The 16,120-nt window shown below is 53.5% G+C and overlaps 6 protein-coding genes across 6 annotated transcripts; 5 read left to right on the plus strand and 1 right to left on the minus strand.

Moving 5' to 3' along the window:
* Positions 1-99: 99 nt before the first annotated feature.
* chsD (chitin synthase D) lies at positions 100-2,702 on the plus strand (the record flags this gene model as incomplete). The annotated part of the gene is made up of 3 exons (XM_025540386.1): positions 100-150; positions 203-369; positions 425-2,702. 3 exons carry the CDS (start codon positions 100-102, stop codon positions 2,565-2,567), a joined length of 2,361 nt encoding a protein of 786 aa, XP_025398010.1. The 3' UTR covers positions 2,568-2,702.
* Positions 2,703-3,741: 1,039 nt separating this feature from the next.
* BO70DRAFT_363370 (uncharacterized protein) lies at positions 3,742-5,575 on the plus strand. Its single transcript, XM_025543546.1, has one exon. It carries the CDS (start codon positions 3,965-3,967, stop codon positions 5,294-5,296), a length of 1,332 nt encoding a protein of 443 aa, XP_025398011.1. The 5' UTR covers positions 3,742-3,964; the 3' UTR covers positions 5,297-5,575.
* Positions 5,576-6,506: 931 nt separating this feature from the next.
* Positions 6,507-9,062, plus strand: hsp88 (Hsp70 chaperone Hsp88; the record flags this gene model as incomplete). Its single annotated transcript, XM_025545426.1, has 5 exons — positions 6,507-6,662; positions 6,810-6,841; positions 6,924-8,355; positions 8,409-8,714; positions 8,766-9,062. The coding sequence occupies exons 1-5, from the start codon at positions 6,588-6,590 to the stop codon at positions 9,060-9,062; spliced, it is 2,142 nt and encodes a 713-aa protein (XP_025398012.1). The 5' UTR covers positions 6,507-6,587.
* A 584-nt stretch (positions 9,063-9,646) lies between these two features.
* On the plus strand, positions 9,647-11,164 carry BO70DRAFT_380696 (uncharacterized protein; the record flags this gene model as incomplete). Its single annotated transcript, XM_025545427.1, has 2 exons — positions 9,647-9,660; positions 9,730-11,164. The coding sequence occupies 2 exons, from the start codon at positions 9,647-9,649 to the stop codon at positions 11,162-11,164; spliced, it is 1,449 nt and encodes a 482-aa protein (XP_025398013.1).
* Positions 11,165-11,423: 259 nt separating this feature from the next.
* BO70DRAFT_66072 (uncharacterized protein) lies at positions 11,424-13,526 on the plus strand. Its single transcript, XM_025548628.1, has one exon. It carries the CDS (start codon positions 11,585-11,587, stop codon positions 13,457-13,459), a length of 1,875 nt encoding a protein of 624 aa, XP_025398014.1. The 5' UTR covers positions 11,424-11,584; the 3' UTR covers positions 13,460-13,526.
* A 1,976-nt stretch (positions 13,527-15,502) lies between these two features.
* Positions 15,503-16,000, minus strand: BO70DRAFT_66078 (uncharacterized protein). Its single transcript, XM_025548629.1, has one exon. The coding sequence runs from the start codon at positions 15,908-15,910 to the stop codon at positions 15,575-15,577; it is 336 nt and encodes a 111-aa protein (XP_025398015.1). The 5' UTR covers positions 15,911-16,000; the 3' UTR covers positions 15,503-15,574.
* Between the last annotated feature and the right edge of the window lie 120 nt (positions 16,001-16,120).

The raw sequence follows: 16,120 nt of genomic DNA on the forward strand, positions 1-16,120 counted from the left end.
CCTTTGATAGCCGGTCGCCTTGATCCTGCCCAGCAAGTGCGCTTTTTCTACTCTTCCCGGATAGGGGGACCCTGAAGGGACATCGCGGGCTGCTTCACCATGGCCGGAAACGCATCGACGGCAGTGTTAGACACATGGCCCACCAAAGACGTACGTGGCGAGACTTCGTGGTACAAAGTAACTCTCACTGATGGCATCAAAGATTATATACGTCTCGGTTCTCGGGCCTATATTGCTCGCAGCTCTATTGGAGTGGTTCCTTTTCCTTGCTGCATTCATATACTGCCTGTTTAAGGTCTACCAAAAGGCAGATCACTGGAGCATCAGACTTCTTGCAGTCATCATGGCGGTTCTGTTCGTAATTTTCAGGTGAGTCGCCACGACATCTACGGTCATACAGAAGCTTTCCCTAACGCACATATAGAGGAGTCTTTCTACCTGTTATGATCGCCATTCTTCCTTTGCCCACTCAAGTTACGAAATATTTTCCCGGTCAACTCGTGGCTGCATTGCAGTGGTTTGCATTCTGGGCCTTTTCAGCACTGCTAATCATACCCTGGCTATTCTGTGTCCACAGATTTGTGATTGGCTCTCTGGGTAGGACCAAACGGGTGAAAGAGGCTTTGGATGACTTCACCGCGCCGAAAACCATCATCGTCATGCCGGTATATAAAGAGGAGCCTCATGTTCTGATCAAGGCAATCGACTCGGTGGTCAACAGTGATTATCCATCGTATTGCATCCACGTGTTTCTCTCCTACGACGGGTGCAACATTGATGAGCCCTACCTTCAAGTGATCAACCATCTCGGCATTCCGATAGCGCTGGAGAGCTACCCGCAGAGCATAGATGTGACATACCGAGGCGCGAGAGTGACTGTGTCCCGGTTCAAGCATGGTGGCAAGAGACATTGCCAGAAACAGACCTTCAGACTGATCGACAAGGTTTATGCAGACTATCTCAAGCACCGCGACGACCTTTTCCTGTTGTTCATTGACTCGGACTGCATCCTTGACAAGCTCTGTCTGCAGAATTTCATGTACGACATGGAATTGAAACCGGGAAGTCAGCACAACATGCTCGCGATGACAGGCATCATCACTTCTACCACGGAAAGGAACTCGCTCATTACCGTTCTACAGGATATGGAGTATATACATGGCCAGCTTGTTGAACGCACCGTCGAGTCTGGTTGCGGCGCCGTAACCTGCCTCCCAGGAGCCCTGACAATTTTGCGATACTCAGCTTTCCGCAAGATGGCCAAATATTACTTTGCGGATAAGGCCGAGCAATGTGAAGACCTTTTTGACTACGGCAAATGCCACCTGGGAGAAGACCGTTGGCTGACACACTTGTTCATGATTGGAGCGATTGAGCGCTACCAAATCCAGATGTGTACCAGTGCCTTTTGTAAGACAGAGGCAGTTCAGACTTTCAGCAGCCTCCTCAAGCAGCGGCGTCGATGGTTCCTTGGATACATCACCAATGAAGTGTGTATGCTGACCGATGTCAGACTATGGAAGCGATACCCGCTGCTGTGTCTGGTGCGCTTCTTTCAGAACACCATTAGGACAACGGCGTTGCTCTTCTTCATTCTGGTGATTTCGGTCATGACAACTTCCTGCAAGATCCAGAACCTTCCAGTGGGCTTCATTGCGGTCTCGCTGGGACTCAACTACATTCTCATGTTCTACTTTGGACTGAAGCTTAAGCGTTTCAAGGCCTGGCTCTACCCGCTGATGTTCATCCTGAACCCTTTCTTCAACTGGCTCTACATAGTCTATGGGATCTTCACCGCAGGCCAGCGCACGTGGGGTGGGCCCCGAGCCGATGCCGCCAAAGCCGACGAGCATACCACCCCAGAGGAGGCCGTGGAAAAAGCGAGGGCCCAAGGGGACGAGCTGAATGTCCAGGTAGACACATTTCGAGCCAAGGCTGAGGAGAAGGGCGTCCCAATCCGTCCGTCGGCCAAGGTCAATGGCCGGCTTTCTGTGGCACCGCAGCTTCCTGACCGTTATGTCGATCACCAGACTGGTTTGGGGGCCAGCCTGGCCAAATACATGACCCCCCTTCCGGAGGTGCCTCGAATCGGTCTCCACCCAGATTACTCGCTCGACTCGGTGGCGACGTCGGACTCCGGCGCAAACTCAATTGCTCTCCCCCAACATGTGGATACATTGATGAGCCCTGAGGAGCGAGCCAAACTTTATCTTACGCGCCAGGCACATGAGTCCACCGGTCTTCTACAGAGCCCAGATGGTCACGGAGTGGACGTGACTGATGCTGAGCTACATTTGCAGCCCAGCGAGCATCCCAAGACTGAGAAGCCGTATGATCTACATACCACAGGGCCGGAAGCTTGCGTTTCTCATGGCCATCCGTCCGTCATGTCGGCGAGCTCGCCGGAATTGATGTTACGGCAAGCCGTAGCAGCTTCACTTTCTGGGGAACTATCCGAGCCAGAGAAGGGTAGAACGATTCAAGCTTTACGGCGGCCACGGCTGAAGCGCCAAAGCAGGATTCCAAGGCAGATAGGGAGATCGACCCGGCCGGAAGATATGGTCTGAAATCTGAACGAGTGTATTCCTTCACCCCAGATGGTCCAGCGGGGAGGGATGGAGACGACTGAGCGGGTTGATGGTGGCAGTCTCAAAAATAGCACAAGACGCGTCGGACACTTTATCTGTAACTATTGATTGCGCCCCTCATTTCATTGTGGCTATGGAACATTGCATTACCTCATGTCACTTTTTATTCTACCCAACTTCTGCATCATCAACATCCGCGCCAACCGTTCCCAAACAGACATTATAGCTCGCGGGTCCGGCCGTGATACACTAGAACTAGTATAGCTATAGCTATAGATATACCGAGTAGGCAGTAACGGCCAGACAATCAGACCATCCTTAGGTCCAATGCCGATGAGTGACTAGCCACGCCCCAGCACGTGAGGCTAAATCCCCACTGGGAACGTGCAGACGTCGATACCAGGAATCGGAGCAGCCGCAGGCTACAGCCCGGGAGCCCACCCCAGCCCCCATCGTCACCCCCATCTATTCGCCATGAGGTAGAGAGACTGTCGATCGGGCTCCTTCAGTACTATCTAGTGGTGGTGCGGAGTGGGAGTATAATAATAATGATAATGATAGTAACCATGCTCGTCACTGTAGAGAGTACCAGTGGCTTATCTGAACCTTTAATATAATAATGCAGAGTGTCCAAAGTTTGTTATAGAACAGCGCCCGTTCCACTTCCAGGCTTACAGTACTCAGTGTTGTTAAGTTATTGCGCATCTTTACGCGGCGTGCCCAATCATCGGCCATTCCACCGGACTGGTGCCCTTTCCTGATTCAGCCCAGTCGTTCGACCGACAGACAGTCCACGGAGTACATCCACTTTCTTTTCCCCGCTCGGTTATGCTGCCTTCTCAAAGTTAAGCACCTACAGCCGACCTGTTTTTAACTTCCTGCTGCTACCTTCAAGGTTCATCTGATCCCACCCTGGAGCCGCGTCCACCCGGGTTGCTCCATCGGGCAAGGATGTAGCCTCCGTCCTGACACCCAAATCGCATACGGTGGCATATAGTACAAGCATATAAGCACTTGGGTACATAAGGGAATAAGCACGGGAAGGACGGCAGGAATGAAATCATTTCCTGGTGCACTACGATGCGGTAGGTGGAGGCCATTCACTTTCTGTGTCTCCTCCCCTGTCTAGCTTTGCAATAAAGGTGACGCGCAACTCGCACCGATCTCCTCTCTCTCTCTCTCTCTCTCTCTCTCTCTCTCTCTCTCTCTCTCTCTCTCTCTCTGTTTATCTTTCTCTCTCTCTCTCTCTGTCTACCTCTCTATCTCTCTTCCCCCAAATATTTAGACCCATCTTTGTGTGACCTTTCCCAAACATCAGGTCTAATCCACTTTTCACCTTCTTGCAAACTACTTCTCAGACTCGCGAAGACAAAGTCATGGGCTGGTCAAAGGTCTCGGAACGCCGCTGGGAGCGCCCCGTGAGTGGATTGGAGAGCTACTTCATCGTCACGGGGGTTGCCTCCGCGGCCCTTTGCGAGGGTCGCCAGCACTATACCATCTTTTCTAAACTGAAGGTTGAGATCGACGCCGTGGATGTCGAGTCTGCGTTGAAGCATGCCTGGAAGCAGCTACGCCACGAGCAGCCTCAGATCGCGACTACGATAGAAGGCACAAACAAGGTCTACGAGGTCCCTGATGAGGCAGCCCTGCAGGAATGGCTTGCATCGACCTTCATCGTGTCGCCGGCCTCGGACGCAGAGGAGCTGTACGCCAGTACTGCGCCAATCAACCAGGCCACACTGTACTACGTCCCTAAGTCGTCCGAGCTCTTGATCCGGGCCCACCATTATACACTGGACGGGGTAGGCATGTTGCTTCTTTGTCACAGCTACCTGAGTGCTCTGGCGGCGCCGGTCAAGGACCTCAAGTTTGGAGACGAGTATACTCGATTGGTGCCCACCGTTGAAGAGGTCCTCGGGCACACAGGGCCTCTCACGCCAGAGCAGACAGCCAAGGCTACCGCGGATTTCGGGGGCTGGATGGCCAGCATTCCGGGCATTGGCCCTGTTTCGAAAGTCGGGACCGTGCCAGCGGGCAAGTGTCAGAACACGGAACTAGTCTTTCCCACGCGGACGACAGAGGCGATCATCAACAGGTGCAAGAACAAGGGAATCAGTGTCACCTCCGCCGTGCACGCAGCGTATGTCCAGGCAATCGTCAGAAATGCGGACCCCAGCTGCACCAAGGACCACTACGCGAACGCAAACCAGTTCAACTATCGGCCATACCTGCCCGCACCATACAACACGAGCCAGTATGCAGCATCCGTCTTCTACACGCCGTACCCCTACAAGTTAGACCTACCCGCTTCCTATGAGGAGACAGCACAGGCCTTGAACACGCACTACAAGACTTTGATCAAAAATGACCCCGAGATCTTGGTGCGGCATGGCGATTTTACAACCATGTTGAGCAACGCCATCCAAACGCCCGAGTTTCAGGCCCATCCCATCTCTCGGGATGCGCTGGTGAGTAGCCTGGGGATTGCCGAGCAGTACCTGCAGCGCACATACGGCAGAAGCATCACCGTCCGAGATATCAAGACGGGCGTCGACGTTGTCCTGGGCATGAGCATGCTTTTCATCTACACCTTCCACGACCAGCTCCGGTTGCTGTATTGCTTCAACGACGGGTATGAGGAGGCATCCAATATTGACACCTATCTGGAGGACTTGAAACGGATTCTCGTCGAGGAACTGTTGGCATAATGGGTTCGGTTCGACCATGGAGGCGCGATAGGCCGCCTCAGCCGCAAAAAGAGAGGCATTCTTAAGGGACTGTGATATAGTATAATAGTTATAACCACTAGCCACTAGACAGCCGTAGTGTCGGGACCAGCTGAAGATGAAGCAAGCCCCTTTGAACGATCCGCCATCACAGCCTTAGCAGTCGTTCCGTTGGTGTAGACGCACTGGCGCAATTCCTTCCATATAATGATCCTCCCGTAACAGATACAGCACAATGATCTTTACACTCTAGGGTCCAAATAGTTAGTCTCCAATGATAGCACTCACTAGTGGTCTTTGGCTTGAATTGAACCCGTCGCGCATCGCGTAGCGGTCTCCCTCTGACCGATAAGCCCGGATGGTGTCTTCCGGTTCACTTCCTGTGGGTGGAAGTAAACCTGGAATTGGTGGTTGGGGGCGTACATGGAAAGAGGAGGAGGGGGGCTGGGCAGTTGCAGCGATGGAGTGAGGGGAACACCAATGGCAGTCAGTGCCTCTGGTCATGCATAGTCTGGCGAAGGTCGGGATGCATCTTGTTATGTATGTGTATGAGTCGTGGGCTATATACTATCATCATATCACTCTCCATCACCGGCCGGAGACGTAGGGCTGTCTGGCCTGAGGCAAAGGGGGAGGCGGGGATTAGTCAGCCAGGGCGGAAAACTCTGAAGGGGGGAGGGTTATCGATAAGCCCCGCCCGGGCGGTGAGGTGGCGAGGCGGCGATCTGCCGGGTTTGGGGCAGGCGGTGTAGAGCGGGAGGCGTCGAGTAGGAGCCAGAAGGTTCGACGAGTGCCCAAGAGGGACGGAGGCATGAGTCGAGTCATTTGGGTGGTTGCTGTCCTGTTGCCGCTGCATATTTAGATAGGTAGATGGATAGATACGGTGTAGAAGAGGAGTCAACATCTCGCAAGTTCCCTGACTGTTACCACGAGTGGTGACGCCGTAGTAGACAAGAAGCAGCCAAACCGGACAGCCTGAAAAATCTGGACGCGCCAACACAGCAGGCCAGTAGCCACCCAGCTTTACCGCCCGACCGCCCGCCCGCCTTAGTGGCGCCGCTGCAAATTCTCCCCCTCCGTTCCTCTTCGCTCTTTTTCTTTGCTCTGGATCCCCCCCCCCCAAGACATCCTCCCCTCCTCCTCATTTCCATATCTTTTCCCTTCTTCCACTCTCCCACTCACCCCCTCCCCCCCCCTCTCTACTCCTCCTGTTTTTAATACCCCCTCCTCCCCCCTCTTCTTTCCGTCACCTTACCCCGCCTCCACATAAACCATGTCTGTCGTCGGAATAGATTTCGGTGCCCAGAGCACCAAGATCGGTGTTGCCCGTAACAAGGGTATCGATATTGTGCGTATTGCCTCTGTCCCCGTCCAATTCTGGATGCTCCCCGTCTGAGCGCTCGGCGCTCTCTCGGCGTCCTCCATCCCACCACAGCTGATGAGCTATCTTGTGCTGTGCTGTGCTGTGCTAACTGGCATCTTTGCTGCCCTACAGATCACCAATGAAGTCTCCAACAGATCTACTCCGTGAGTCCCCCCCTCCGTCGGCCTGTGTTGCCCCCTCCCCACCACCCACAATTCTAACACCTACTGACGCCTCCCCATCTAGTTCCCTGGTCGGCTTCAACGCCAGAAGCAGAGCCATCGGTGAGGCTGCCAAGACACAAGAGACCTCCAACCTCAAGAACACCGTCAGCAACCTGAAGCGCCTGATCGGCCGCTCCTTCAGCGACCCCGATGTCCAGCTCGAGCAGGAGTACAGCACCACCCAGCTCTGCGAGGTCAACGGCCAGGCCGGTGTTGAGGTCAGCTACCTCGGCAAGAAGGAGAAGTTCTCCGCCGTCCAGCTGGTCGCCATGTACCTCACCAAGATCCGCGACATCACCTCCAAGGAGCTGAAGCTGCCCGTCTCCGATGTCACCCTCAGTGTGCCCGCCTGGTTCACCGACGTCCAGCGCCGCGCCATGATTGACGCCGGTGAGATCGCCGGCCTCAAGGTCCTGCGTCTGATCAACGACACCACCGCCACCGCTCTCGGCTACGGTATCACCAAGCTCGACCTGCCCGGTCCCGAGGAGAAGCCCCGTCGCGTCATGTTCGTCGACATTGGTCACAGTGACTACACCGCCTCCATCGTCGAGTTCCGCAAGGGTGAGCTCAACGTCAAGGCCACCGCCTGCGACCGTCACTTCGGTGGTCGTAACTTCGACCGCGCTCTGACCGAGCATTTCGCCGATGAGTTCAAGGAGAAGTTCAAGATCGACGTCCGCTCCCACCCCAAGGCCTGGTCCCGTACCCTGGCCGCCGCCGAGAAGATGAAGAAGGTCCTGTCGGCCAACCCCGCTGCTCCCATGAGCATTGAGTCCCTGATGGAGGACGTTGATGTCCGCTCCATCGTCAAGCGTGAGGAGCTGGAGATCATGGTCAAGCCCCTTCTGGACCGGATCACCGTCCCCATCGAGCAGGCTCTCGCTGAGGCTAAGCTCAAGGTCGATGACATCGACCACATCGAGATGGTCGGTGGCTGCACCCGTGTCCCCGCCATCAAGGATGCCATCGCCAAGTTCTTCGGCAAGGGTCTGTCCTTCACTCTCAATCAGGATGAGGCCATTGCCCGTGGTTGTGCCTTCAGCTGCGCCATCCTCTCCCCCGTCTTCCGTGTCCGTGACTTCTCCGTGCACGACATCGTCAACTACCCCATCGAGTTCACCTGGGAGCAGTCCGCCGATATCCCCGACGAGGACACCAGCCTGACCGTTTTCAACCGCGGCAACGTCATGCCTTCCACCAAGATCCTCACCTTCTACCGCAAGCAGCCTTTCGACCTCGAGGCCCGCTACGCCAAGCCCGAGACCCTGCCTGGCAAGGTCAACCCCTGGGTGGGCCGCTTCTCCGTCAAGGGCGTCAAGGCCGATGCCAACGACGACTTCATGATCTGCAAGCTCAAGGCTCGCCTGAACCTGCACGGTATCCTGAACGTCGAGTCCGGATACTACGTTGAGGACATGGAGGTTGAGGAGCCTGTTGAGGAGGAGGGCGAGGTGAGTTGCCGCTTCCGCCGACCTCCGTGAACTGATTGACTGATTTCTGACAGATGGACACCGACGCCAAGGACGGTGAGCAGCCCAAGAAGACCCGCAAGGTCAAGAAGCAGGTCCGCAAGGGCGACCTGCCCATCTCGACCGGCACCACCTCCATGGACGAGACCGTCCTGAGCGCCTGGGCTGAGCGTGAGAACTCCATGTACATGGAGGATAAGCTCATCGCCGAGACCGACGAGAAGAAGAACGAGCTTGAGGCCAGCATCTACGAGCTGCGTGACAAGATCGACGGCATCTACTCCGAGTTCGCCAACGAGGAGGAGAAGGACAAGCTGCGGGCCAAGCTGACTGACCTCGAGGTAGGACTATCCTCTTCCGTTGTTTCATACGATGTGTTCTAACCCGTGCAGGACTGGCTCTACGAGGAGGGTGAGGACACCACCAAGTCGGTGTACGTCGCCAAGATGGACGAGATCCGCTTCGTTGCCGGCCCCATCGTTCAGCGCTACCGCGAGAAGCAGGACGCCGAGCGTCAGGCCCAGGAGGAGGAGGCTGCCAAGCGCAAGGCTGAGGAGGACGCCAAGCGCAAGGCCGAGGAGGAGGCCAAGAAGGCCGAAGAGGAGGCTAAGAAGGCTGAGGAGAAGGCCGACACGGAGATGAAGGATGCCCCGGCTGAGGGCGAGAAGCCCGCCGAGTCTGCGCAGTAAATTGCTTCCTTCGCTGCCCGATCCTGGTGAGCTGCAGCTGGGAGGCATCATCCATCGCAGCTTGAACGACAATGTGGTCACGAACAATCCAAAGATGTTGATCCCCTTCAATTGCTTATTTCCTTTACTGTTCCCCCTACCTTTTTTTTTCTCGCCGAGAATCGGCAATGTGATGTAGAACGACATGATTCTCCTCTGGCCCTCTCTCCCTTGTGTTTCTGTGCCTTGCTGTGAGCTGTTCGGGATGATGGCCGGGTGCGCGATGCGCGAGACGGAGGCTGCCGGGGAGCAAGACTTAGATACGACCTCGCGATGTGGATAGACCTGCTTGAAAAGTATATGATTGGTAATACAGGACAAAGTTGCACTGCGTATAGCTTATAGCCTTATATGCTTGAGTGTATGTGTATGAGTAGTCACAGGTATATCCTTCCTCATCACAATCCGTTCTTATCACCAGGGCTTGTTACCGCCACTTAGCGTGATGCTGACAGCTAGCCTGAGATAGTCGATGAACGATACCCCTCAACATCCACCATCCTCTCCTGCCCAGTATTAACACCAATACCCCCCTCTAGGTCATCATGGACCCAACCCAGTATGTCCCACCCCGACCCAAACCCCCCCCCCCCATTCCCACATCCCCATCATGATTAACCCAACCCAGGAGCCCTAACTCCCAACCCAAACACCACCTCCTCACGCTCCCCGCCGAAATCCGCCTCCTGATCTACACCTTCATCTTCCCCCCGCAAACGCACATCATCCAACGCAAACCCATCCTCTTCCCCTGCGCGGAATCCAACCAGCCCCTCCCTTTCCATCGCAACCTCATGCACCCGCCCCCCGACTTCCCCATCTGCTCGCAGTCTCACCCCAGCTGCTCCAGCCTCCAATCGCACATCCTCAACGTCGACATGCACATCGGCAACCGCACCATGGTCTCCTCCCCGCACTACCCCTGCCCGCACTCCCTCACACGCAACCCGGCCCTCAACCTCAACTTCCTAGCCACCTGCCATCAAGTCTACCGCGAAGCGCGCCACCTCCTCTACCAACAGACCGTCTTCTGGACGCAGGAGGTGGGCAGTTTCTCGAATTTCATGTGCTGTTTGAAGAACTGGCAGGTGCGGGAGATCCGGCACCTTCGGTTGAGGCTTCCGTCGGATATGGGCATGGATATGTATCTGTGGGAGTGGAATGAGGTGTTTGCGCTGATTGGGAGGGCGTGCAGCGGGCTGAGGTCGGTCGGGGTGGAGGTACATACCATTCAGCCGAAGTCGACGTGGAGAGATATCTTTTGGGATGGTGGGTTGTTGGGGTTGGATCGATTGCGGTTGGAGGGCCTGAGGTTTGTGGTGTATAAGAGGGAGGGGGATACGGGGCTGGGGACGGTTTATTTTGATTATCAGGTGGGCGTTTTCCCACCTTCGGATCTTTTATCATCACCACTGGCAACCACACCAGTACTAGAAGCGCCAGAAGCACCAGGAGCGTCAGAAACACCAGAAGTCATCAGCTTCCACGAGGTCCGCAACACCCTCCGCCATGTCCAAAACGTCCCCATCACCACCGAACCCGGCCGTCTCTTCCTCCGTCTCTCCCCCAATCTACTCCCTCTCTACATCAGCAACCTCATCCACATGCTTCCGCGGCGCCATCACACCCACGCCGAGATCCGTCGCGAGGATCGGTATCAGCGCGAGTATGTCTACCACTATGCCTACCCTGACGATGACACTGAGCAGGAGAACCCCGTGTTCGGGTTCCAGTTCAGTGAAGAGTTGAAAGACGACGAGCAGTATATTGCTCGCGGGCTGGCTAGGTTGCGGGAGTCGAGGAAGCGGTTGGCGAGGAAGGCGATGGAGGGAGGGGGTGGTCTTGGGTGGGTTAAGAAGCCGGAAGTGCGGAGGGGGATTCAAGGGAAGAGGGTTGTCTTGGAAGGGGAAGAGGAAGAGGAAGAGAAGGCCGGAGACTGGAGACGCCGACTCACGCAGGAGACGTACGCGCCTTTCATCGAAGCGTTTCCCATGACTCCGGCTCTGCCGCAGAAGGATCTGAGCAAGTGTTGTTTTCATTGTCGGAGCAGAGCGAAGATGTGACGGCCATGTGTGTGTGTGTGTGTGTGTCCCCTTCGTGCCTGCCTGATGCGGAGAGTTGAACCGGTTGTGGGTAAAGGACCAGTATTCCAGTTGCTTCTCTCTCCTTTCTTTGATCACCACCTACCTACTTTTCTCTTACACCCTCGTTTCCTATTGTATCTTCAATTCCTATTTTTATCCTGTGGGTTCTTTGCAATCTGGAAGCTGCTGGAGATGTCATGGTATAGGGTTAACTTGTCGATCTAGATTTTAGAACTGCACTTTGGAAGCCTCAGCGGTCATCATAGTTCCTTCATATTCACTGAGGTGGCTGTCTCCAGTCAGTGAGATCCCGTGTTGTCCCAGGGAATATCTCGACCAACAAAAGCATTCCACGTTGCAGCAATTTTATCAATTGCTTCCCCTCGCTACGACAAAATCATGGCGCCGCCAGATCCAGACACATTTTTGGACTCGCTCTCCTACCTTTTCGAAGCCTGCCTGTTAAAATACCACCATGTCATGGAGCGTTCAGTCCCCAAGAGGACCACAGTAGACCTGGACGTGCGCTTCCGCATTGAGGAGATGCGATTGCGTCTGTGGGGGAGGCTACGGGGATTCAATGCCCCTCTCGACGAGGCCTTGAAGAGAAATGAGACCCTGAACGTCCCCGAGATTCTAAGCTTAGTTCGTCGTCTACTCAAGGACATGCTCCAGCTGTTAAAGAAGCGGGAAGAGGATAATACGAGGCACCGCGCTAGACAGCACTCAGAGCGCTCATCAGTTGAGAGCCGCTCGCTAGACTTGTCCTTGTCTGAAGCCATGTACGCACAGATGCATCTCGATTCAAGAGAAGGAAATGACCACAGGCGCCGGGCCAGGATGAATACCAGCGCCAAATCTGTCGCGTCGTTCGACAACAGAGTCGCATTGAGGAATCAGCTAACGGAGATTATTGCTGTGAATAATGAACTTGAAGCTCTGCTTTCACGAAGCGAGGCCTCTGCTCTGTCCCAGGGCCTGATGGCAGAGATTCTATTCATGACACTCAACTTGCCCATTGTGAAGGAGGATTCCTTTGGTCCACGCAATGCCACCGTCGCGAAGGTCATTCAGCTGCGTCAGAAAAACAAGACCAATCTGACTGAAGAGCATCGGATGCCTTTTGATGTTGCCCAACCTCGCAATCCACACCCAGAGAGGGATTTGGTGATCCCAATATCCTTGCTGGTGGGGTTTGAAGAGCCTCAGCTGGCATTTGGCGCTGACTTGCTGTGCTCCGGAATGGGGTCGGACGCACCGGATGTGCGGACTTTCTATTATCGCCATACGGAGGGCGAAGAGCAGGGACAGTTTGTGCTTGCGGAATGGCGATCTCAAAAGACCGAATCCCAGAATTCGCTTATCAACCAGGAGGCTCGCATGGACCGGCGCCAACATCTTGTTGGCCTTCTCCACCAGACCTTTTGCGCAAGTGCGGACTTTCGTATACTCGACTGCGTGGGATATATCCTCACAGAGGGACAGCTCCCTGACGGGAATAAGCACCCCGTCGTGGGCTTCGTCTACAATTATCCCATTAACGCAGCCTTCTTAGAACAGCCCATGACCCTAAGACAGGTAATGAACACAAGCTATCAGTCTGAAAGGCCCGATGTGCCAGAGCTCGAGGATCGTCTCCTTCTTGCCCACAGGCTATCCCTCGCTCTGTACCAGCTGCATTGTGCTGGATGGATCCACCAGAGGATATCCAGCCACAACATTTTATTCTTCCACGATGCAGAGAGTGGGAAGGTTGACATCACGCAGCCTTACATCTGTGGGTGGCGGTACAACCGGCCCGATCAGTCAGGCGGAGGGGAGGCGTATAGAACCAACCAAGGTGGCCCGGCAGCCAATGGCCTTGCAGATATGGCGATATATGTTCACCCGGACCGGATCAGGGAAGCGCGGCAATTTCGGAAAAGCCACGACATTTATAGTCTGGGAGTGGTTCTCGCCGAGATTGCATTCTGGAGGCCGGCCCTGGCGTTGGCAGATCCTGGCCATCAGAACGCAATACGGTTGTGCGACCGTGACGATCCTGGACGGTGGTCCAGGGCATTGATCGATGCGGTTGCCAGGAGGATTGGGGCCAGCGTGGGCGCCAGGTATCGCGATGCTGTCCTGGGCTGCTTGCGGGGACTGCGCCTCCAATGCATAGAGAGTCTGATGGATGTGAAGACAGTGAAGGATCTGAATGGCTTGGAGCCGGGGATTGAGAAGGCGTTCTTCTGGAAAGTGGTAGATGAGCTGAGGCAGGCGGCTCAGGTTTAGATCTTTTCTTTTGGCTGCTTTGATTAGCTCGGTATGTATTAATTAGTAGATGATAGTAATGAATGGGATAAATAGATGAAATGCTCTTGTTGAGTCATGTATCATGATTTGAGTCAGGTGTCATGATTCCGACTGTGCTATGGTTCCCTTTCCGAACATTATCCATCTAACTAGTTATCGAGATCTCATTGCTTACAGTGGGTCAGGTCCATGCATATAGTAGGTATCTAGGAATTGAGGAACAACCCCTCCGTCATCACTCCCATGTAACTATGTAAGCACTAGATAAATATTACAAAGTAATATCCCGCGGGACAATAAGGTAGTTAGTGAATAGATACCACCTCCCTCAGATAGGTATGGAGTGCGGATTACCCACTCTGTACTAGGTAGTATCTAGTAATAGTGGTGATATCACCACACAACAGCCCGACAACGACGTGATAGCGTCATCCAAAATGAATCAATGGAGAATCTCACTAGAGATGTCCAACTGCGAGATACTATGAGAAGGATCATAGTACCAGTTAGTCTCTCTTGTCATTGTTCTTTGTATTCTAACATGGCCCTTATGTCCGAGATTTCCGTTTGGACTGGTGGACGGAATAATAGGTAATAAGAAATAGAAGGGGACTATTGTGCACTTGTCGTTGACTGGAATGAAGGTATATAATAATATTAACTATATGTAGCTTAGCTGTGTAGATTATGCACAGGTTATTAGTGCTAATACCTGAGTAGTACGGAGTACGGAGTACCGTGATAGTGCTCTGGTACTGTAAGTGTGTACCTACTATACACTGCAGCCAAGATACGAGTACGGGCGGAATCATCGACGAGGCCAGCCCTTCCTTGGTCCTTGGCGGACAGCACACAGCACACAGCACAGCAGGGCTGCTTGGCTAAAGTACAGTAGCAGTAGCAGGTACCAGATGTCTCTAACAGAATAACAGAATTTGATGTGTACCATACACTGCTCGTACAGTAAGATACATACAACTTGGGCTCTGTTCGGTTCGGTTCTGTTCTGTATTTTGAATCCTCCTCGGGGATAACAACAGCCAACTATGTAGGGAAATAAATAGTAGCACTGTGCTCCATAGTAGTAGAACTAGTATCTAGCAGTAGTCTGTGTGGTAAGTAGTTCCTGTTAGGCAACAACCCATCCCTTGTTGATCCGCAGGCATCTTTATTCTTCCAGTTCGTTCCCAGTTCCCAATTCCCAATTAGTTTGGTTAGTGGTTAGTTAGTGGTTGGCTGGTTGGTAACCGACCGACCGATAGCTCCGAGATTGGCAGGGTCTTTTGCTCTGCGGTGGATTGCCATCGGGGAGAATGGCCTGCTTGGGTTGGATTGGTAGGCGTTCTAGTAGTGTGGTATCTAACTTGTAAGGAGTCAAGGAAGCGGGGTGGAGACTGAACACTAGAGTAGACAGGGGAGGATACCTTACCATCCATTGAATCATCAATTAAAAAAAGGGGGGGGGGGGGGGGGGGTTTCATGACAGTATTGTGTACCATGTATTATGTATTGTGTGTATTGTGAAGTACCTAGAATGTGGATTATGAAATGTGGATTACCTACATCCTTACTAGCAGTAGTACACACTACACAAGTCCTAAGGAAATGGAGATTGATCATGGATCATGGATGCTGGTGGTGGATGGGGAATGTTTCAGGTTAGCGATAAGGATCTGACGTTTAGTCCGCGGAGGCTTGCACTGTTTTAGTAGGATTGGGGAAATAACTGTTTGGGATAGATATTTTAATACAGTAGTAGTTACCTAGCTAGTTGATGATGATATTACTCCGTATATAGGTGAGTAGGTAAAGTAAGTGTGTGCTGTGCATTGTGCAGTGCATATCTAGGTATATATATTCTACTGGTAACTATAATATGTAGCATCTGCCCTACGACGCACCTTATGTACTGTTTGACAATTATTGTGTGGAGAGGCATCGGGCTTGCAGAAGGAAGGGGGGGGCTTGATTAGTAGGGCCACTGCCAGCTCAGTCGGTACCTGATACTTATGTACCTGTCTAGGGAGTTATTCTGCATATGATGAGAGACTGTCAGCATCGGCATTGATGCTGGTGGCTGACACGGAAGTGGTACTAGTACAATACCGTACTGTAACGACCCGGTCGGGAAGGATGGCACGCGAGAAAGTGAAAGGCATCCATGATCCATCCATCCATCTCCTCTCCTCTCCTTCTCCAATCCTCGAATCCGTTCGTTCGGCTTAATAAAATACGGAGCGCTTCGACCTGACTACTGCTGCTCCGGTGGATGCTTTGACGGTTGCCTAGATTCTTCTTCTCTTCTTCTTCTTCTTCTTCTTCTTCTTCTTCTTCTTCTTCTTCTTCTTCTTCTTCCTCGATGAATTGACTGCCTGACTGCTGCTCTACATGCCCACTGGCAGTCTGGCATGCCTCCCTCCCTGTCGTCATGCGTCTGCCATCCTTGCCGATCCGCGCCTCAAGAAGTCGCCCAGGGAAAAGGGTCCAGCGCCTCCCAAACTCCTGATCCAATAATCCAATATTAATGGCTCCTCCGTGGACTGTGGAGTCCGTCCAAATGCCGCCCCGCTTGGGTCCAAGTCACCGTTAGTACGGAGTAGCATTATTACTTACTCACTACTCTGTCCAGTGTCTGCTATA

The sequence above is a fragment of the Aspergillus heteromorphus genome (assembly GCF_003184545.1).
Source record: "Aspergillus heteromorphus CBS 117.55 chromosome Unknown BO70scaffold_18, whole genome shotgun sequence".
NCBI lineage: Eukaryota > Fungi > Ascomycota > Eurotiomycetes > Eurotiales > Aspergillaceae > Aspergillus > Aspergillus heteromorphus.

What these genes read in the sequence shown, in the direction of transcription:
- BO70DRAFT_363370 (XM_025543546.1), top strand. Translation starts at nt 3,965, where the DNA reads ATGGGCTGGTCAAAGGTCTCGGAACGCCGCTGGGAGCGCCCCGTGAGT.
- BO70DRAFT_66072 (XM_025548628.1), top strand. Translation starts at nt 11,585, where the DNA reads ATGGCGCCGCCAGATCCAGACACATTTTTGGACTCGCTCTCCTACCTT.
- BO70DRAFT_66078 (XM_025548629.1), bottom strand. Translation starts at nt 15,910, where the DNA reads ATGACGACAGGGAGGGAGGCATGCCAGACTGCCAGTGGGCATGTAGAG.